We start from the raw sequence: 21,953 nt of genomic DNA, 5'->3' as shown, positions 1-21,953 counted from the left end.
ACACACTCCACTGGCTTCCAGTAGCTTGCATCCACTACAAGACCATGGTGCTTACCTACGGAACTGCCCCTCCTTACCTTCAGTCTATGCTCAAACCCTACACCCCAACCCGAGCACTCCGTTCTGCCACCTCAAATCTCTTGGCCTTCCCACCACTACGCTCAACCCAGTCCAAGGTCTTCTCTGTCCTGGCACACCAATGGTGGAACCAGGTTCAGAGTCTCTGCCCATCTTCCAAAGACATCTAAAACCCTACCTCTTCAAACATTATCTTAAATAATCCTCCTCACCTTGACACCCCCTTCTAGCTCTGACTCAGCTACGTTATTGAGGGAAAAAATGTACTTTTTATGCCTGTGATACGTGGTTGTCCCCCCTTGCTATCTTAAGATGAATGCACTAACTGTATGTCGCTCTGGATAACAGCATCTGCTAAATGACTCAAATGTAAATTAAGTTACCAGTATCTTTGCTTACACCTCAAAAGGCAAAATCCAGGTAGTCTACTTTGTTTTATGATCATATTAACCATATTAAATCATGAACAAGTGACCCAATAATGTCAATGCAAAATTACTTTTATTAAACCTAGATATTTAGAAGACTAAGTTTCTGCATTTCCATTAGTTGACTGTTGTCACTACTGTTCCTTTGGGGGGGGCTGGTGTTGCTACTGGATGACATGAAGTCTGGGGAATCCCGCTGGAAGAGTTTACACACGAGTTTAATCTCAGAGGCTGCCAGGGATGTGTTTGAGGTGGCTGCAGAGGGGCTTGGAGGCTCGCTGAACAAACTGTTGTTGCTCTTGACTGGACAACCCAGCAGAGCCACCATCCCACTGCTTCTACTAGTGGTCCTGGAAATGTCCAAGTCCATGGAGTTGACCACCCTTTTTAGAGAATAAGGGAAGAAAATATAACTTTATTCGTCCATTTTGCACAGGATATTCAAAATGTTCTCTGAAACCACCAGCCCTTCAGTTGCAATTTCAGTTCCCACGTTTTCATTGCCCTGCCCGGGATTTGAACCAGTGACCTTCTGGCTATAGGTCCGTCTCTAACCTTTGGGATACTTTCCTCTTGGCAGCCTGGAGAAGTCGGATTTTCCTCCTGCTGTCCTCTTGGACAGGCTTATTATCCGTCTGGCTGTTAGTGTGGGTGGGGCGAGGAGGGGATTGGCACCAGTGTTCTGGTATTCCTACCAAACTTCACAGCCGAAGCTCTGCTTTCCTTTGTATCTGTGGAAAGAAAAATACATCAGGATTTTATGAAAGAATATATGGTAGTCTATAGCATATTTAGCACCAAATTAAATCTAATATGAGGTGTTATGAATATCATACAGGATCGATAAAGGTATTCAGGACTCCTACCCGAGACTGCATCAACTGGAACCTGAAAAGCTCTATCCAGAGACAAGGAGCTAATGATGGATTTGGTCATCAGTATACACGGCATACTAATCAGCTCCACCCATTTCAGTTTGCTTCACGGCAAGAGCTCGGAAGGAGACTCAGCAGTGAATCTCCTCTGAATACTGTGGCCTATGCAGGTTCTCTGTAATAGAAGAGAGAGTGATTTTATTTACAATTAGGAAACATTGCATAGTATCAATAGCGCCAAAGGCTGAATTATTTGTTTTATTATACATTTCATAATAAAAATACCATGGACTATATGGTAATTGTACTTCGAGTACAATTGATAGGACTGGATTAAACTCTTTAAAGTATTATTGTGGTAGAAGTTTAAAAAGTTTTACTTTAAATCCGTTTTAAAGTACGTATGGTTTGGGAAAACGTTATAGTAGTGGTAGTGTCTGCAGTAGTAACGGTGGTGACTGGTTATAGTTGAAAAATGTAGAATGGCCTGAACATATGAAAGTTGGTATGGTGTATCTAGCTTGAACAGTTCAAGAGTTACTGTTCGTTAGTTATTTTATGCTAATTTAGATCGTTATACTTGATAAAAGTTTTAAAGAATTTGAAGTTAGGATAGCCTGAACATGTGAAAGTTGGTTTGGTGTATGTAGCTGGAACGGTTTAAGAATTACTGTTGGCGGGTTAGATTATGCAAACGTGTGCACATTTATATAGTTAGTTATTAGTTATAGTTAGTTATTAGTTAATAAAATGTTGATTTGATTTGATTTACACAACATGTCTACCACTTTGAAGATGCAAAATATTTTTTATTGTGAAACAAACAAGAAATAAGACAAACACAGAACTTGAGTGTACATAACTATTCACCCCCCCAAAGTCAATACTTTGTAGAGACACCTTTTGCTGCAATTACAACTGCAAGTCTCTTGGGGTATGTTTCTATAAGCTTGGCATATCTAACCACTGGGATTTTTGCCCATTCAAGGCAAAACTGCTCCAGCTCCTTCAAGTTGGATGGGTTCTGCTGGTGTACAGCAATATTTAAGTCATACCACAGATTCTCAATTGGATTGAGGTCTGGGCTTTTAAGCCATTCCAAGACATTTAAATGTTTCCCCTTAAACCACTCGAGTGTTGCTTTAGCAGTATGATGAGATCATGTAACAGATCATGTAACACTTTATTTAACTAATTATGTGACTTCTGAAGGTAATTGGTTGCACCAGATCTTATTTATGGGCTTCATAGCAAAAGGGGTGAATACTTATGCATGCACCACTTTTCCATTTTATTTTGTGTATGTCCATTACATGAAATTCAAATAAAAATCCTTTTAAATTACAGGTTGTAATGCAACAAAATAGGAAAAACGCCAAAGGGGATGAATACTTTTCCAAGGCACTGTATCTGCCCCTTTATTTATCCTAAGGCTCTGACTTGGTGTACACGGCCCATGTTCTAAATTCTGTTGGTGTACATTTCAAAAGTGCCAAACAAATAGTTATATTCACTATGTCCGTCCTAGCTCGCTCATTAATGTCTTAATCAAAATTACGGATTGCCTCTTATCCACTTGTCGTCCCCTTATGCCGTAGTTTGTACATCTCAATTGTCACTAGAAACCACATTTGTTTAAGCAAGTCAGCCATATCAGCTGTGGGTTTTTTTAAGGCAGTAAATAAGGCTAAATGAACTGTTTCACTGCCAGACAAGGCTTCGCTGATAGCCAGGTGTAGCAGTGGTAAGGTGTTGGGACTCTGCTGTTGGGACAGCTTTATGTAGGCCCTAATAGTTTGTGGGCACCCTTGTCACCGTTATAGTGCAATGTATTGTTTAGTGTTGTGTTGTGTAGCTACTTTGCTGGCATGCATCCACCTTCTTCTTTTTCTTGTCCCACCAAGATTTACATGCTAAAATCGCACTGATAATAATACTGTTTCATTATTTCTCATGGATCAGAAAAGTTTATGTCTCGTTTGTGCACAGCATTCTCTGTAGAGGAGCGAGGTCGAATGTCAAAAGTGAAACATTGTTTGCGAGGTCAGACAGGCTGACAGCAAGGGTTATACAAACCATCACTGTTGGAAATCAAATGCAAGTTTAGAAGCAAGATTAAATAATGTGTTAATAAATGTCTTATTGCTTATAACATTGGTTGCGTGTCAGAGATAGAATGTTGGTTGCATGTTGTGTTTGGCCTTAAGATGTACAATCACACCATGCATCTATTAGCCTCACTGTGGCTGAGCTCCCTGCCATCCAGGACCTCTATATCAGGTGGTATGTTGCATCTTCAAAGTGGTAGACATGTTGTGTAAATCAAATCTAATTTTATTTTTCACATACACATGGTAAGCAGATGTTAATGCGAGTGTAGCGAAATGCTTGTGCTTCTACTTCCGACAATGCAGTAATAACCAACGAGTAATCTAACCTAACAATTCCACAACAACTACCTTATACACACAAGTGTAAAGGGATGAAGAATATGTACATACAAATATATGAATGAGTGATGGTACAGAACGGCATAGGCAAGATGCAGTAGATGGTATCGAGTACAGTATATACATATGAGATGAGTAATGTAGGGTATATAAACATAAAAGTGGCATAGTTTAAAGTGGCTAGTGATACATGTATTACATAAAGATGGCAAGATGCAGTAGATGATATAGAGTACAGTATATACATATGAGATGAGTAATGTAGGGTATATAAACATAAAAGTGGCATCGTTTAAAGTGGCTAGTGATACATGTATTACATAAAGATGGCAACATGCAGTAGATGGTATAGGGTACAGTATATACATATGAGATGAGTAATGTAGGGTATATAAACATAAAAGTGGCATCGTTTAAAGTGGCTAGTGATACATGTATTACATAAAGATGGCAACATGCAGTAGATGGTATAGGGTACAGTATATACATATGAGATGAGTAATGTAGGGTATGTAAACATTATATTAAGTGGCATTGTTTAAAGTGGCTAGTGATACATTTTTACATCAATTTTTCCATTATTAAAGTGTCTGGATTTGAGTGAGTATGTTGGCAGCAGCCACTCAATGTTAGTGTTGGCTGTTTAACAGTCTAATGGCCTTGAGATAGAAGCTATTTTTCAGTCTCTCGGTCCCTACTTTGATGCACCTGTACTGACCTCGCCTTCTGGATGATAGCGGGGTGAACAGGCAGTGGCTCGGGTGGTTGTTGTCCTTGATGATCATTATGGCCTTCCTGTGACATCGGGTGGTGTAGGTGTCCTGGAGGGCAGGTAGTTTGCCCCCGGTGATGCGTTGTGCAGACCTCACTACCCTCTGGAGAGCCTTACGGTTGTGGGCGGAGCAGTTGCCGTACCAGGCGGTGATACAGCCCGACAGGATGCTCTCGATTGTGCATCTGTAGAAGTTTGTGAGTGCTTTTGGTGACAAGCCGAATTTCTTCAGCCTCCTGAGGTTGAAGAGGCGCTGCTGCGCCTTCTTCACAACGCTGTCTGTGTGGGTGAACCAATTCAGTTTGTCCGTGATGTGTACGCCGAGGAACTTAAAACATACTACTCAGTGGGTTTTGTCCAACATGTCTCTGGACCTACTCACTTTCACAGTCATACTCTGGACCTAGTTTTGTCCCATGGATCTTAATGTTTTTCCTCATAATCCTGGACTATCGGACCACCATTTTATTACGTTTGCAATCGCAACAAATAATCTGCTCTGAACCCAACAAAGGAGCATCAAAAGTCGTGCTATAAATTCTCAGACAATCAAAATATTCCTTTATGCACTTCCAGACTCCCTCTGCCTACCCAAGGACGTCAGAGGACAAAAATCAGTTAACCACCTAACTGAGGAACTCAATTTAACCTTGCAATACCCTAGATGCAGTTGCACCCCTAAAAACTAAAAACATTTGTCATAAGAAACTAGCTCCCTGGTATACAGAAAATAACTGAGCTCTGAAGCAAAGCTTCCAGAAAATTGGAACGTAAATGGCGCCACACCAACCTGGAAGTCTTCCGACTAGCTTGGAAGGACAGTACCGTGCAGTATCGAAGAGCCCTCACTGCTGCTCGATCAACCTATTTTTCCAACTTAATTGAGGAAATTAAGAACAATCCTAAATTTCTTTTTGATACTGTCGCAAAGCTAACTAAAAAGCAGCATTCCCCAAGAGAGGATGGCTTTCACTTCAGCAGTAATAAATTCATGAACTTCTTTGAGGAAAAGATCATGATCATTAGAAGGCAAATTACAGACTCCTCTTTGAATCTGCGTATTCCTCCAAAACTCAGTTGTCCTGAGTCTGCACACCTCTGCCAGGACCTAGGATCAAGAGAGACACTCAAGTGTTTTTATCTCTTGACACAATGATGAAAATAATCATGGCCTCTAAACCTTCAAGCTGCATACTGGACCTTACTCCAACTAAACTACTGAAAGAGCTGCTTCCTGTGCTTGGCCCTCCTACGTTGAACATAATAAATGGCTCTCTATCCACCGGATGTGTACCAAACTCACTAAAAGTGGCAGTAATAAAGCCTCTCTTGAAAAAGCCAAACCTTGAAAATATAAAAAAAACTAATCGGCCTATATCGAATCTTCCATTCCTCTCAAAAATTTTAGAAAAAGCTGTTGCGCAGAAACTCACTGCCTTCCTGAAGACAAACAATGTATACAAAATGCTTCAATCTGGTTTTAGACCCCATCATAGCACTGAGACTGCACTTGTGAAGGTGGTAAAGTACCTTTTAATGGCATCAGACCAAGGCTCTGCATCTATCCTCGTGCTCCTAGATCTTAGTGTTGCTTTTGATACCATCGATCACCACATTCTTTTGGAGAGATTGGAAACCCAAACTGGTCTTCACGGACGTGTTCTGGCCTGGTTTAGATCTTATCTGTCAGAAAGATATCAGTTTGTCTCTGTGAATGGTTTGTCCTCTGACAAATCAACTGTACATTTCAGTGTTCCTCAAGGTTCCGTTTTAGGACCACTATTGTTTTCACTATATGTTTTACCTCTTGGGGGATGTCATTCGAAAACATAATGTTAACTTTCACTGCTATGCCGATGACAAACAGCTGTACATTTCAATGAAACATGGTGAAGCCCCAAAATTGCCCTCGCTAGAAGCATGTGTTTCAGACATAAGGAAGTGGATGGCTACAAACGTTCTACTTTTAAATTCAGACAAAACAGATGCTTGTTCTAGGTCCCAAGAAACAAAGAGATCTTCTGTTGAATCTGACAATTAATCTTGATGGTTGTACAGTCTCAAATAAAACTGTGAAGGACCTCGGTGTTACTCTGGACCCTGATCTCTCTTTTGACGAACATATCAAGACTGTTTCAAGGACAGCTTTTTTCCATCTACGTAACATTGAACAAATCAGAAACTTTCTGTCCAAAAATGATGCAGAAAAATGTATCAATTTTATCTATTTATCCATAAAGCACTAAATAAACTTCAGTTAGTGCTAAATGCGGCTGCTAGATTCCTGACTATAACCAAAAGATTTGATCATATTACTCCAGTGCTAGCCTCCCTACACTGGCTTCCTGTTAAGGCAAGGGCTGATTTCAAGGTTTTACTGCCAACCTACAAAGCATTACATGGGCTTGCTCCTACCTATCTTTCCGATTTGGTCCTGCCATACATACCTACACGTACCGTATGGTCACAAGACGCAGGCCTCCTAATTTTCCCTAGAATTTCTAAGCAAACAGCTGGAGGCAGGGCTTTCTCCTATAAAGCTCCATTTTTATGGAATGGTCTGCCTACCCATGTGAGAGACGCAGACTCGGTCTCAACCTTTAAGTTTTTACTGAAGACTCATCTCTTCAGTGGGTCATGTGATTGAGTGTAGTCTGGCCCAGGAGTGTGAAGGTGAACGGAAAGGCTCTGGAGCAACGAACCACCCTTGCTGTCTCTGCCTGGCCGGTTCCCCTCTCTCCACTGTGATTCTCTGCCTCTAACCCTATTACAGGGGCTGAGTCACTGGCTTACTGGTGCTCTTCCATGCCGTCCCTAGGAAGGTTGCCTCACTTGAGTGGGTTGAGTCAGACGTGATCTTCCGGTCTGGGTTGGGCCCCCCCTTGGGTTGTGCCGTGGCGGAGATCTTTGTGGGCTATACTCGGCCTTGTCTCAGGATGGTAAGTTGGTGGTTGAAGATATCCCTCTAGTGGTGTGGGGGCTGTGCTTTGGCAAAGTGGGTGGGGTTATATCCTGTCTGTCTGGGGGTATCATCGGATGGGGCCACAGTGTCTCCTGACCCCTCCTGTCTCAGCCTCCAGTATTTATGCTGCAGTAGTTTGTGTCGGGGGCCTAGTTATATCTGGAGTACTTCTCCTGTCTTATCCGGTGTCCTGTGTGAATTTAAGTATGCTGTCTTTAATTCTCTCTTTCTTTCTCTCTCTCGGAGGACCTGAGCCCTAGGACCATGACTCAGGACTACCTGGCATGATGACTCCTTGCTGTCCGCAGTCCACCTGGCCGTGCTGCTGCTCCAGTTTCAACTGTTCTGCCTGCGGCTATGTTCTGTTATAATCTCCACACGGCACAGCCAGAAGAAGACTGGCCACCCCTCATAGCCTGGTTCCTCTCTAGGTTTCTTCCTAGGTTTTGGCCTTTCTAGGGAGTTTTTCCTAGCCACCGTGCTTCTACACCTTCATTGCTTGCTGTTTGGGGTTTTAGGCTGGGTTTCTGTACAGCACTTTGAGATATCAGCTGATGTAAGAAGGGCTGTATAAATACATTTGATTTGAAGCACGGGGCTCAACTTCTCTTCTTTTTTGGTCCCCTGGCTACAACGCTGTGAAGCAAACCTGTGAAGCACATGTGCAGATACCGTGTGAGAGTGAAGTCACACTACAGTATGAAGATAGGCAGAAACTGCTTCTCCAATAGAAATCCCCAATCACACTTGTCGGCGATATCATGGAGACGTTGGCTAATCTAAACTCATGTGTAGGAACACGTCATCGGTTCTAACTGTTAAGATAAATAACACATTTGAAGACAATCATGGTAGCAATAATGTATTCTAATACACCAGATGTGTCCTTGAACCGATTATTTTAAATCGCACACAGAAGAAGATATAAGAATAGTTTAATTGCTAATGGCAGCCTGCAATACCCCAGCTGGCATTGAACTTACATTTGTCAATGAGAGGGGGCAGCACTGAGCAAGCCTGCAGTGTCACTTCCTGGAGTAGTTCAAACTGCAAAAGTTGTCTCCATGAGACGCCATCTTAAACGACTTCATTTGGCTTCAATATGCTGTTGAGTCTTCACATAGGAATGGTGTCACGTGACCGGTGGTTTTTTGTCCATTCATATACATAGTTATTGCTCTTCATCCTGCATTGTGGGAGGCTCCATTGTCAACCAATCATTAGGGTGTTTAGTTTGACCCACACAAATGTGACCAAAGACCTGATTGAAACTGGAACCAACTGTGGAATGCTGTGTTTGGTTTTCACCAGGCATAATGGGACCCATGTCATGCAAAAAGTTACTCTTTTGACCAGGGGCACAACTTTGGTTTAGAAGTGGGGAGGATATATCTAATTTTTGTTTTTCTTCAGTCAGATAAACACTCCAAACAGCAGTCAAGCATGGTGGTGGTAGTGTGATGGTTTGGGGGTGTTTTGCTGCCTCAGGACCTGGACGACTTGCCTTAATTGAAGGAACCATGAATTCGGCTCTGTATCAGAGAATTCTACAGGAGAATGTCGGGCTGTCTGAGCTGAAGCGCAGCGGGATCATGCAGCAAGACAATGATACAAAACACACAATCAAGTGTACATGAAAATGGTTCAAATCCAGACCTAATCCCAATTGAGATGTGGCTTGAAATGAGCAGTTCCTGCTTGAAAAGCCACAGATGTCGCTAAGTAAGAGCAGTTCTGCACACAAGAGCGGGCCAAAATTCCTCCACAGCGATGTGAGACTGATCAACAACTACAGGAAACATTTGGTTGCAGTCATTACCGCTAAAGGTGGCACAACCAGTTGAGTGTAAGGGGGGGGAATTACTTCTTTTTTTTTACACAGGGAAATTGGGCATTTCATAACTTTAATTAAATTAAAATAAGTATTTTTTTGTTATTTGTAAACTCAGGTTCCCTTTATCTAATATTATGTTTTGGTTGAAGATCTTAACATTCAGTATCAAGACTAAAATCAGAAAGGGGGCAAACACTTCTCCCCGGCACAGTATATGTATAAATTAATGTGATACTTGAGGCGCTCTCACTAATTAATTGTACAATGTACACACATATATTCAGTTTGTGAGTGTGATATGTGGAGACATGTTAATTTCGACAATATAAAGAACAACTTTTATAAACAATGTCAACACTGCCATGTTGCACTGAGCCTTGCTATTGGAAAATCACATCAGTGTCCGATTTTCAGCTGTCGCAGATGCACTTCCCCCGATTTCAGTGCTCGACTTTTGTCTAGTCAGTTGCTTTTGATTTACCACTCAAAAACAAGCTCAATATCGCCGGTGCTGCTCATGGAAATGTCAGTTGTCTACTTTTAAGTAATGTACTGGCCTCTACGGTACTAGAACCTGGCTGAACCCAATTTGAAGTAGCTAACAAAAGCCTTATGAGTTGAAGGTAGATAGAACTGTACATACAGGAAGTGTGCTATGCTCAATCTCATAACACACTATCAGCAACCTCTAGGAGATTATCAACTATACACATGGTAGAGATCAGTAGCATTGTAAAAAAAAAAATATATATATATATGCCTCAACTTGACTACAGCAGAGATCCTAACATCCAAAAGACGTGTGGCACACTGTAGCAAAACGCTTTGTAACGGAAAACGCGTTGTACAAAATGAGAGTTTCTGCCCTGTTTCGGCCCATTCGGATCCTAGTGAATACACCTGTGGTGTATGACTGCAGGGCCACCAATAACAGACACATTCAAAAGCCCATAGTAAATAAATCCATCAAACATCTTACGAAGATTTAATGTACATTTATTCGTAACACGTGGAACATATAGTATAAAGATTTCATAATGAAGAAATTATATTCATTAAGCCAAAAAAAGGAAAAAAAATAGGAATTTACATCAAGTCTTTAGCTACATCGTCTGAAATACAAATATGCAGAATCCATATCACTGGAAAAACAAATGAACAAAATTCAAACGGTTTATTTCTTCATCAGGGGTCTTGCTTTGCTTTGATGTAGGAGCTGAAATGGAACTGTAGCAGACATGGTTTCTGTCATGTTAGACTCAGTGGTACTGGAGACAAACTTGATCAGTGTGTGTCGTGGGGGTGTGTGTGGGAGTGGGATGAGACGTTGCGAGGGAGTCGCAGCAGCGGAGTCCCTGTAGCGAGAGACAGGCGGGTGGGTCAGGGGTGAGGGTTCAAAGGTAATTCCGTGGCGAACTTGATGCAGGGAATTTCACTTGAGTGTAACCTTTAATTCATCTAAGATTAAAAATGGTGAAGAGCAACAGAAAGGTTAGAGAGAAAGAGAGAGGTGTAATGTACAACATCATATATACACAGCAGTCGGGACTGAGTCTAAAGTAGAGGAGCAGTCCTAAAAGGTGACTTATTTTATAAGGGTCAAGTCATACAATCGAGGGACAAAGAAGAGGTCGGGGTGTTGTAAGGTTCACGATACTTTGGGGGGAAAGCCTTTTGTCATCTCTCTCAGTTCAACATTTAACTAAAATCATTTTTAAAAACTACAGTTTGCTGCCAAGCCAGCGTATCTCAGTGTGAAACAGTATTATTACAGTATGTTTACAGTTGTTTTTAAGGTGTACAGTACAGGGGGAAAAAAGTCCTACAATCTACTGCACAGGCCTCCCCGTTGAAGATGTCTGTCTGTTCACAGCTGATAACCTGGGTCGTGAATAGAGAGCGTCCAAGTTACAGCAGTATACCAAACCAGAGTCCAGGAGTCTGTTTCACCGTACATTAACCAAAAACAGGTTTTCCCTGTCCATGCCCGCCCTGCTCACCACCAACTCCAAGGGAGGAGAACCCGGGCACATATATCCCCCAAACTCACTGTAAACGAGACAGCAACTTTGGTTACAGTTTTTATGTTTTATTTTTTTGTGTCAATTTTTTAAAATCTTTTCATGAAAAAAGTTGTTTCCCGCCGGGCAGCGCTCTCCCTCCCTCCCAAGCCAGGGTGCCATTTAATCTGTTTTATCACATATCCACGTTAGTTTCTCAGTTTCCGTGTTCCAGAATGTTTAACTCCACCGCTACTTCAGTAAATCTGTCCTTTAAGTGAGAACCAGGGGGGTAGAAAGGACAGACAGTGGAATCCGAGGTGATTTTGCATAAATTAAAACTAGGACAGTCAGTTTTGCTCTTAGTTCTCCCACTCGACACACAAAAAAAATAAGGGTGGGGTGAAGAACGGGGTGGGGGAACAGAAAGAGAAAGCGAAGCTGAAACCCCCACGGCTGTCATGACTGGCCAATCAGAAAGAGTACGTCACAGATCACATGGGACACCAGAGAGTTCATGAGTGGTGAGACAGAGATGTCCAGTAGGCGGGACTCGTACAGGGTGAACTCTGAGTGGTTCTCCTCCACCTTAGCCATGGCGTGCAGGGCGCGGGCCGCTCGCCGCATCATGTCTACACTAGTGGGCTCAAAGTGAGCCCCCTGTAGGTGCATCAGGGAACTCTGGCTCTGCTGGTACTGCGTGGCTGCTAGACTGTCCTCCAGGAAGCCCAGGAGGTTACCAACACTGGCCTTCTGCACGGCGATGGCCCTGGCCGCCATGCTGTCTCCCTGGGCCAGGTTGGCCAGTAAGACCACAGACATCTCCCTGCAGACAGCCACCTTCCTCTCCCCGACCAGACGCACCAGCGTCCCGTACAGCTTCTCCAGCCGGCTGAATGGAGGCGTGGCCAGGATAAGGTCCACGTTGTTGTCCTGGATGCTCAGCTTGCTGAGGGTCTCCAGCACCAGTCTCTGGGGGGATAGGGCCCCGTGGGGCCCCAGCATGGGGAAGGGGTCCAAGGCCTCGGCTGAGGGACAAACAGCCCAGTGGAGCAGGCCATCCAGCAGGGGCAGACAGATGCTCTCTGGGTAGATGGACAGGTCCAGCTGGCCGGAGATGTTAGCCAGAGTGACCAGGCAGTTCTCCCTGAGGACCTCCAGACAGTCCCACCACCATTCGTCCCTCTCACAGCTCACCCCCTCGTCCTCCTCCTTCTCGTAGGTGACGGGGGCCTGTTTCCTCTCTGGGTGACGGTGGTGGAGCAAGACCAGACGGCCCAGCAGCAGCAGCAGCCCTGGGTGTTTGGACATCTCCAGGTCGTTGCCGGGGATGAAGGAGAGCGATCGAACAATGTTGGAGACGCAGATGCAGCGGCGAGCCAGGGCATCCTGCCAGTCCGACAGCGTGCTCAGTGGGGTCTCGTCCTTGCTGTGAGGCTCGTCCTCCAGGATGGTGATGTTGCGTCGGCTCTGCTGCGCCTGGCGGATGGAGAACAGGAACTGTCCCCCGCTCTCCTTCTGCTCCTCGGCTGCTCCTCGCACCGCCTCCTCCGTCACCGAGCCCGGCCGGGCCGACAGCACGTCGTCAATGGTGGCGGTGACCGGGGCAGGTGTGGTTGGGGCGGAGGTCTTGGTGGTCTTCTCTGCAGGGGAGGTGGTCTGCTCCTTGCCAGGCTTGGTCTTCTCAGGGTGTTCTGACACAGTCATGGCAACCTTCTTCCTGCTCTCGGTGACTGACGGCGGCACCCGTTTCCGCTGCTTGAGGAGGTCGGACCGGCTCTCGAAGTGGGTCTGGATGTGTTCCGTGGTGTCCCCCCCGCCGATACTCCAGTGGATCAGTCCACTGTCAAAGCTCTGCCGCCGGCCTAGTTTACTGGAACGGCAACCGGGGAAGGGGTCTTTCTTACGCACCATCTTGATGGGCAGCTTGTCAAACTTACTGGCCTGTTTGGGTTTCTCCTGGGAGAGGCTAGAGTCCTGAGGGGCTGGGGAGGAGGAAGAAGACTCTCCTCCTTCCCTTTCCTCCTCTGCTGTCAACTTCTCCGTTGTGGATTTCTCCTCTTTCCCCACCCCCTCCTGTTTCACCTGGACCTGCTGCGACGAGGTGGTGGTGTCTGTGTTGCTTTTCCTCTCCTCCTCCTCCTCTTCGTCATCCTCTTCTTCCTCGTCCTCCTCCATGTCCTCCTGCTCAGGTAGCTCTTCATCAGAGCAGTCTTCGTCGGCAGTATGCGGGTCGATGAGCATCCTCTGGCCAGGGTCTCCCACCTCATACTCCTTCAGGATGCCAAAGATCTCGATGAGGCAGCGTCTGAAATACTCCACTACCAGCTCCAGGAACCCAGGCAGCTGAGAGGAGACAGGATATGACAGGACAGGCTGTAATCATGCATTAATTCTTTATTCAGAGATGTGACAACCTAGAAAATCTGATTGGAGGATAATGTCAGACAATACATAGATATTTGAAAGTTTTATTAGAATGCTTCTTAAAGAAAAACACTATCATCTGGTAAAAATGTTAGATTTTTTAAGTATAATATTAATATAATAAAAGTATTATGGGTGTTTCATTCTACGGCCTGTTGTTGTAACTCACCTGGCAGAGGTTGAAAGTAGAAATGCTGTTGTCATCATACAGTAGAATATTAATGGTGTCCAAGGCCCAAGTGCTCTCAGCTAGTAAGCCTGACTTCAGTGACATCATCACTCTCCAGGCCTCTGGGGTGCCTGAGAGAACACAGCAGAAAATACATCAGTGACTGATACAGGAGGATGGCACCACTTTACTAGCATTACAGACCTTTTTTATCCATTAAAGTAACATAAAATTGATCAGAAATACAGTGTAGACATTGTTAATGTTGTAAATGACTATTGTAGCTGGAAACTGCTGATTTTTAATGGTATATCTACAGAGGCCCAATATCAGCAACTATCACTCCTGTGTTCCAATGGCACGTGTTAGCGAATCCAAGTTTATCATTTTAAAAAGCTAATTGATCATTAGAAAACCCTTTTACAATGTTAGCAGCACAGCTGAAAACGGTTGTTCTGATTAAAGAAGCAATAAAACGGGCCTTTTTTTGGAGTAAATGAGTATCTGGAGCGTCAGCATGTGGGTTCGATTACAGGCTCAAATGGCCAGAAACAAAGAACTTACTTCTGAAACTTGTCAGTCTATTCTTGTTCTGAGAAATGAAGGTTATTCCATGCGAGAAACTGCCAAGAAACTGAAGATCTCATACAACACTGTGTATTTCTCCCTTCACAGAACAGCGCAAACTGTCTCCAACTAGAACAGAATGAGTGGGAGGCCCCGGTGCACAAATGAGCAAGAGGACAAGTACATGAGTGTCTAGTTTGAGCAACAGACGCCTCACAAGTCCTCAACTGGCAGCTTCATTAAATAGTACCTGCAAAACACCAGTCTCAACATCAACAGTGAAGAGGGGAGTTTGCTCTGTTTTGTGTAGTACACAGCATTGTACGAGATCTTAATTTTCTTGGCAATTTCTTGCATGGAAGCCTTCATTTCTCAGAACAAGAATAGACTGACAAGTTTCAGAAGAAAGTTATTTGTTTCTGGCAAGTTTGAGCCTGTAATCAAACCCACAAATGCTGATGCTCCAGATACTCAACTAGTCTAAAGAAGGCCAGTTGTATCGCTTCTTTAATCAGTACAACAGTTTTCAGCAGTGCTAACATAATTGCAAAAGGGTTTTCTCGTGATCAATTAGCCTTTTAAAATGATAAACTTGGATGAGCTAACACAACGTGCCATTGGAACACAGGAGTGATAGTTGCAGCAAGTTTGCGTACCGATGTCTTTCATGGTGAGTCTTCCTCTGGGTTTGAGGATGGGTTGGGAGGCCTCCACCGACCCTGGGGGGAAGGATATGTCCCGCCTGATGAGAGGGGGCTGCACAGGGGCCTGGCCTATGTGGGAAGCAGGCACGGGGGGCCCCGCCTTCTGCATCTTGATGCCGGAGTGCATGTAGGGCGACTTGGAGGGGGACGTCCGGCTCTCCATGGGGCGGGGCATGGGGGCAGGACTGGACACCTGGGATATGTGGTTCTGGGAGCTCTGATAGTTGGACTGCAGAGGTCTGGACATGGGGGGACCCGAGCCCCCCGGTCCGTAGGGGGGTTGTCTCTGGTTGGGGTGTCCCGGCCACTGGCCCTCGTGGTTAATCCGCTGGTCTGCCCCTGGCATCATCTCCTCAGACCGGTTCATGCCGTGGTACCCCTGGGGGGGCCCCTGGCCAGGTCCCGGAGGCCCCTGGCGGTTGGGGTAGTTGGGGTAGCCCATCTCGTTGCGTCCCTGCCACATGGGGCACTGAGGGCCGTCAGGGGCCGCCTGCATTGGGCTGCCCATCATTTGGGGAGGCATGGGGGACTGGGAGTTTGCGCTAGAGGGCCCCCGGTCTCGGCCGAAGGGGAAGGGGAACTGGCCCTGGGGGCCAGGTGGTCGGCGGTCGGAGCCGGGGTAACCTGTGTTGTACTGATTGTACATGTCCTGTTGGCCCGGGGGGGCCCCAGGGGGCTGGGGCCCTGGCTGCTGCTGACCGCTGAAGGGGACATTGTACATCCCATCCCCCTCGTGACGCTTCGCTGGGGGACCGTAGGCCCCGTCGCCTGGAGACCGCTTATAGTTCTGAAGACAGTAACATTGTTAGCATCTCAATATCAAAACAATAGTATTGATTATGAATTCAATACATTTCAAGTTAAATATATATCTCATCCCACATTCATTACATATACTGATAAATGTAAGTCCATTTTAACTCCACATTTACAAGGCTTCTGAAGCAGATATGGGTATACAAAGAGAGCAGTGGACAAAATGTTCTTACCGGTTGTTGCTGTGGAAACATTCCTGGCTGCTGATTGGGGTAGGGGCCACCAGGTGGCGCTCCTTGGCCAGGATACTGATTACCATAGGAATCATGCCTGAAACAACATACAACAAGGTAAACAAACTAACACTTAGGCTATTGAAATGCAGCAGAACTTAACTCAAATAAACTACACAGAAAACAACACAAAATAAGACAACGTAAACGTTTGAATAGATAACATAAGCTCACACCGAGATCCACACCTTCTTGACAAAATACAGTAATTATTTAACATGTATAAGATCCATTATGTGACTTAGCCCAGTTTGAGGTACTGACCGTTGCACCGGTGGGGGTCGGCTGGGGGAGTACATCCCTGAATCGGCCCCTGAAGGCATCAGGTTGGGCTGGGGGGCTCCAGGACCCATACTGCCGTCAGGACCCATCCCTGGTTCCTGTCTCCTGTCATATCCAGGTACATAGGGGTACTGTTGTCTCTGACCCATCTGCATGTTGGGGACCATGGGCCCTGGGGGGCCTCTGTTGAACTGCCCCTCCACACCACTGTTAGGCCCCAACGCTGGAGTCATGAATTGCTCTCCAGCTGCAGAGACACAAAGAGTTCTGGTTAAACACTAAACAGTGTCTCAATATTGAACGGGACAAGTCTGTCTAGGCCACTTAGCAGGTGGTTAGAACCCACCACAATCCACAAAGCCACAGTCTTAACCAGCTGAGCCACGCATGATCACACTGGATGATAGACCATATACTCCAAGTCTTCGTACAGTATTTTTCTACAATTTCCTATGACCTCCAAATAAAATGTCTAAAAACCAGTTAACCCACTGCTCACCTTTCCTCATACCACCAAAGGGGTCCTTGTTGGGTTCATAGGGCCCCATGCGCCCCATCATCTCCGGACCACCCATCCCAGGCTGGTAGCTGTTAGGGGTCATAGAGTTCCGTCTGGCAAACGCCGGGTCGCCCCCATCTGCAAACGGGTCCTGCAGCCTATAGGGAAGCAAGAGAAGAGTTAATTACCCACACAATAAAAATAAAGCTAAATAGAGTTTTCAATTGTGTTAATGAGTTTGCTTTCCCTTGAATGGAAAAATCTCTTCTGTTTTTGTTACCAACACTTATTCGGTGGAAGGAGGAAGGGTAGGAGATTGTTGTCAGGTGTGGTAGAGAGTGATGTTTTGAGAGAGTAGTAGAGAGTATCATAGGTACCTGACTCCTGGCATGGGGGGTATCTGGCTGTGAGGGGTGGAGGCTGGGGTGGGGGGCTTCAGGTCCCCCCCCTCCGCCATGGAACTACTGGTGGACTGGGGGGTCTGGGGGCCCTGCAGAGATCCAGACCCAGCTGCAACACACAGTAGAAATACACACATTTTAGGCACACGTCACGGGGCTAAATCCCACACAGCCTCAGTTGTAGTAGAGGCTCACAGTGAGAGATAGAGAGACCACCTTAGCAGTGTTGAGGCTAAACCTCTCTCAAATCCCATGCTGCACACACAGTGCACATAGGAGTCAGGCTGGCTTTGGGAATCCTACATCTCAGCATGCCTAGCTGCCGGCATCACCAAGTCACCAGGAAACAATGATCTAAAGTCAGCCTCTGTCAGATTACCACATGGTCCAGTGTGTTTGTGTTGCATGGCATGGGGGGGGCTCTCATCAGATTACCACATGGTCCAGTGTGTTTGTGTTGCATGGCATGGGGGGGCTCTCGTCAGATTACCACATGGTCCAGTGTGTTTGTGTTGCATGGCATGGGGGCTCTCATCAGATTACCACATGGTCCAGTGTGTTTGTGTTGCATGGCATGGGGGGGGCTCTCGTCAGATTACCACATGGTCCAGTGTGTTTGTGTTGCATGGCATGGGGGGGGCTCTCATCAGATTACCACATGGTCCAGTGTGTTTGTGTTGCATGGCATGGGGGGGCTCTCGTCCTTTGCCCAGCTCACGCCTTTCTGATGAGTCATGTGTTCCATTCATTAACTGACACAAACACACACACAGGAGGTCATTGGCAGGTCACAGTTATTCACATTTTCTCACTTGTCACATACAGCACTGCTCACATCAGTCAGCTGGAGGGAAATCCCTGCCCCTCTCCCTCCCTCCCCTGGGGCAGGGATTTCCCTCCACTACAGCTGAAGAGAAGGGAAGGAGGAGGGGGGCAGAATCTCAGGGAGGGAAAAAAAGAGCAGTCAAGGGAGGGAGCAAAAAAAAAAGTGTGTCACTTTACACACACACCCACCTCTCTTCCCATTCATCATTTTCTGGCTCAGCACAAAGCTCCAGGGAGGGAGGGAGAGGGTGTCTGAAGCCGTGGGCCAGGAACCAGACACCAGGCACTGTAGTAGTATTAGCAGCAGCAGCTAGTAATGGAGGTATCAACAGACAATCCCCCTTCATCCTCGTCCCTTTCCACCCCCCAACTCCCTGACTCCTCACCCACCATCCCCCCAGCACTGACTCTCTGCCACCAGATATGACTGACTATCCTTGGCTTGGCCAGGCCAGACCAGACCAGCAGACTGCTGAGGAGCACGTGGCTAGTTCTGGCATCATGTCATCATGGTGTGTCTGCCAGGCAGGCTGGGGGATACCAGAGACCAGCCTCTCCAAAACAAATAGCATTTAGGGTGAGAACACCAACAGAACACAACACCCCCCTGAGGAGAGAAGCAGCGTAGGGCAGATGACTGAGGGCAGCCCCTTTAACCTCCAGCATTAGACGATGAGGAACCACAGAACAAACACACACGGTCTGCGCCTCTCATAGACAACCACAGGACTTCCTCAGCATACCAATATGTTTAGAATCAACTGAATTGAGTGTTTGTGGCCTGAGGGGGCAGAAGGACGTTGACATCCAGGACAGGACACATACCAAACAGACCAACACATACCAGGCTAAAGGACAAGTCGACCCCGCCCCTTGTCTTTAAACACACACACACACACACACACTTTGGTAAATGCCAGGAAGTATTCTCCCAGATATGCTGATGAAACTGTCGGAGGACACCACACACACACCTGTGACTTACTACCTTGGCAACGCTATCACTTATCAGCCAAAACAGCGGTGATTTAGAGAAGGTGGCGTCTCATACAGAGATGACAAAACGGTGTTGGAAGATTGCCTTTTAACTTTAAAATGAATAGGACACAGTAAAATATGCTAGTTCATGGCCCAGTTATATCGGGCGAGGAGGGAAACGAGAGATCCATGTGATAAATAGAACAGTAACCAACCGCAAGAGACTGGAGAAATTAAACATTCTTTCATTCATTCCAGTTGAATCAATGCGACTATAAGTCAACCTGAACAGAGTCGGTATGGGAGGGAGGGGGCGTAAAGGTTTAGTTTGACTGTCCGGCACTGACCTGGGCTGGGGGGCTGATGCACACACACAACACTGACCTGGGCTGGGGGCTGATGCACACACACAACACTGACCTGGGCTGGGGGCTGATGCACACACACACACACACACACACACTGACCTGGGCTGGGGGCTGATGCACACACACACACACACACACACACACAACACTGACCTGGGGGCTGATGCACACACACAACACTGACCTGGGCTGGGGGCTGATGCACACACACATACACACAACACTGACCTGGGCTGGGGGCTGATGCACACACACACACACAACACTGACCTGGGCTGGGGGCTGATGCACACACACAACACTGACCTGGGCTGGGGGGCTGATGCACACACACACACACACACACACAACACTGACCTGGGCTGGGGGGCTGATGCACACACACACACACACACACACAACACTGACCTGGGCTGGGGGGCTGATGCACACACACACACACACAACACTGACCTGGGCTGGGGGCTGATGCACACACACACACACACACAACACTGACCTGGGCTGGGGGCTGATGCACACACACACACACACACACAACACTGACCTGGGCTGGGGGCTGATGCACACACACACAACACTGACCTGGGCTGGGGGCTGATGCACACACACACACACACAACACTGACCTGGGCTGGGGGCTGATGCACACACACACACACACACAACACTGACCTGGGCTGGGGGCTGATGCACACACACACACAACACTGACATGGGCTAGGGGGCTGATGCACACACACACACACACAACATTGACCTGGGCTGGGGGCTGATGCACACACACACACACACACACACACTGACATGGGCTAGGGGGCTGATGCACACACACACACACACAACACTGACCTGGGCTGGGGGGCTGGATCTTGGGCTGGGTGGTCTTTTTGGCGTCGATGAAGAGATCTGGGGGCGGGTCCTCGCCACGTTCGATCTTGCACTCGAAGGCGTACAGACACTGGATGTACTGCTTCTTCAGAGAGCTGGCAGCGCTGCTGGACGTGCCCACGTTCAGGTTGGTGGACAACTCCCTCCACTTCTTATTCTTGTTCACCTGGTGGGCGGGCAGAACGAGGAGAGCTTACAACACCACAGAGCTCCCAAACAGTCCAGACTAGGTAACTATGTGTTCATAGAACAACTCTACATATCTGTAGAAACATTAAGTGACGATAAGACAAGATTATCAGGCAAATGATGACACGTCGGTATACTAAAACACACAGATAAAGACACACTAAACACCAAGTACTGCAAAACCGGTATCCCACTGACCTGTGTGAGGCCTCCTATCTCTTTGACCGAGACGTAAAGTCTGAAGAGGTCCAGGGGTTTGCGTCCCACGGCGGGAAGGTTGGTCATGCCCGTGGCCTTCTCCTCAGTGAACGCCAGATACCGGTCTACCCACGTCCTCCTCTCCGGCTCCGGACCCAGCTCATACAGACGAGTTATCTTCTCATTGGTCGTCGTCGAAGAGTTTGACTTCTGAAAGACGGAAATGGGAGGAGGAAGAGGTGAGGATTTGGCTTGATATTCACCATTGACATCAACTTACTTCCACTCACCAAGCCACAGTAGTAGAATCCCAATACTAGGTCAGCCATATTGAGTGTGCCCATGACGTTACCAGCCAAAGTGCCATGGTCAGAGGGGCTTTGACCTTTCTAGGGATTCTATTTCTATGCACAAACTCAACCATGCAGCGCTTTCATTCTGACTGTATCATTCAGTACCACAAAGTCGGTGACCACAAACCTTCTTTACCTTCTTGGTTTCAGGTTTGGGCGTGCCGTCCACCTTGTTGTTCATCTTCTGGGCTGGGTTCAGTTTGACATCGATGCCAAACTCAGGGCTAGGAACAATGCCTGGCAGAAGGAGAACAAATGTTACTTATTAGTTAAGTAACATTTCAATCCAGTTCATTGACAGTTCTATAAAATTTCAAATATCACGTCAGATGATATGCCAAAAGCAAAAATGTTGTCCACTTGAGTTTGGTGATAATAAAATGTCGAGACGCAACAGATTGGATATGTCCTCCAGACTCACCGGGTGTGTTGTTGGCCATGTTCCCTCCCATGGGCCCTCCTCCATAGGGTCCTCCTTGGTTCAACATGCCCTGCATGCTGTTGATGGCCCCCGGCCCCGGGCCGTACGGAGACCCTGCTCCCATCATCCCCTGGGGCATGTTGGGGGGGTAGCCTGGAGGCCTGGGGGGCAACATAAAACCATTCACAATGGTTACGATACATGACACAGTTAAAAACATACGCGGAAGAATA

General features: G+C 46.6%; 1 protein-coding gene across 4 annotated transcripts in view; it reads right to left on the bottom strand.

Annotated features, from left to right (window-relative positions):
• Positions 1–10,379: 10,379 nt before the first annotated feature.
• Positions 10,380–21,953, bottom strand: part of arid1ab (AT rich interactive domain 1Ab (SWI-like)) — a 71,407-nt gene continuing 59,833 nt past the window's right edge. For 3 of the 4 annotated variants that reach the window (XM_024401966.2, XM_024401963.2, XM_024401965.2), the window contains exons 9-19: positions 21,721–21,881; positions 21,427–21,536; positions 20,947–21,156; positions 20,521–20,725; positions 17,474–17,606; positions 17,097–17,254; positions 16,580–16,844; positions 16,256–16,352; positions 15,219–16,053; positions 13,996–14,126; positions 10,380–13,745 (exon numbers count right to left, since the gene is read on the bottom strand). In XM_024401966.2, the coding sequence (XP_024257734.2) occupies positions 11,859–13,745; positions 13,996–14,126; positions 15,219–16,053; positions 16,256–16,352; positions 16,580–16,844; positions 17,097–17,254; positions 17,474–17,606; positions 20,521–20,725; positions 20,947–21,156; positions 21,427–21,536; positions 21,721–21,881 (4,192 nt within the window). In that variant the 3' untranslated portion in view covers positions 10,380–11,858. The remainder of the gene's footprint in view (positions 13,746–13,995; positions 14,127–15,218; positions 16,054–16,255; positions 16,353–16,579; positions 16,845–17,096; positions 17,255–17,473; positions 17,607–20,520; positions 20,726–20,946; positions 21,157–21,426; positions 21,537–21,720; positions 21,882–21,953) is intronic. The other variant, XM_024401964.2, reaches the window with a different exon arrangement.

Source organism: Oncorhynchus tshawytscha, linkage group LG31 (genome assembly GCF_018296145.1).
Source record: "Oncorhynchus tshawytscha isolate Ot180627B linkage group LG31, Otsh_v2.0, whole genome shotgun sequence".
Classification (NCBI taxonomy): Eukaryota; Metazoa; Chordata; class Actinopteri; order Salmoniformes; family Salmonidae; genus Oncorhynchus; species Oncorhynchus tshawytscha.
This window is presented reverse-complemented; position numbering and strand designations above follow the sequence as displayed.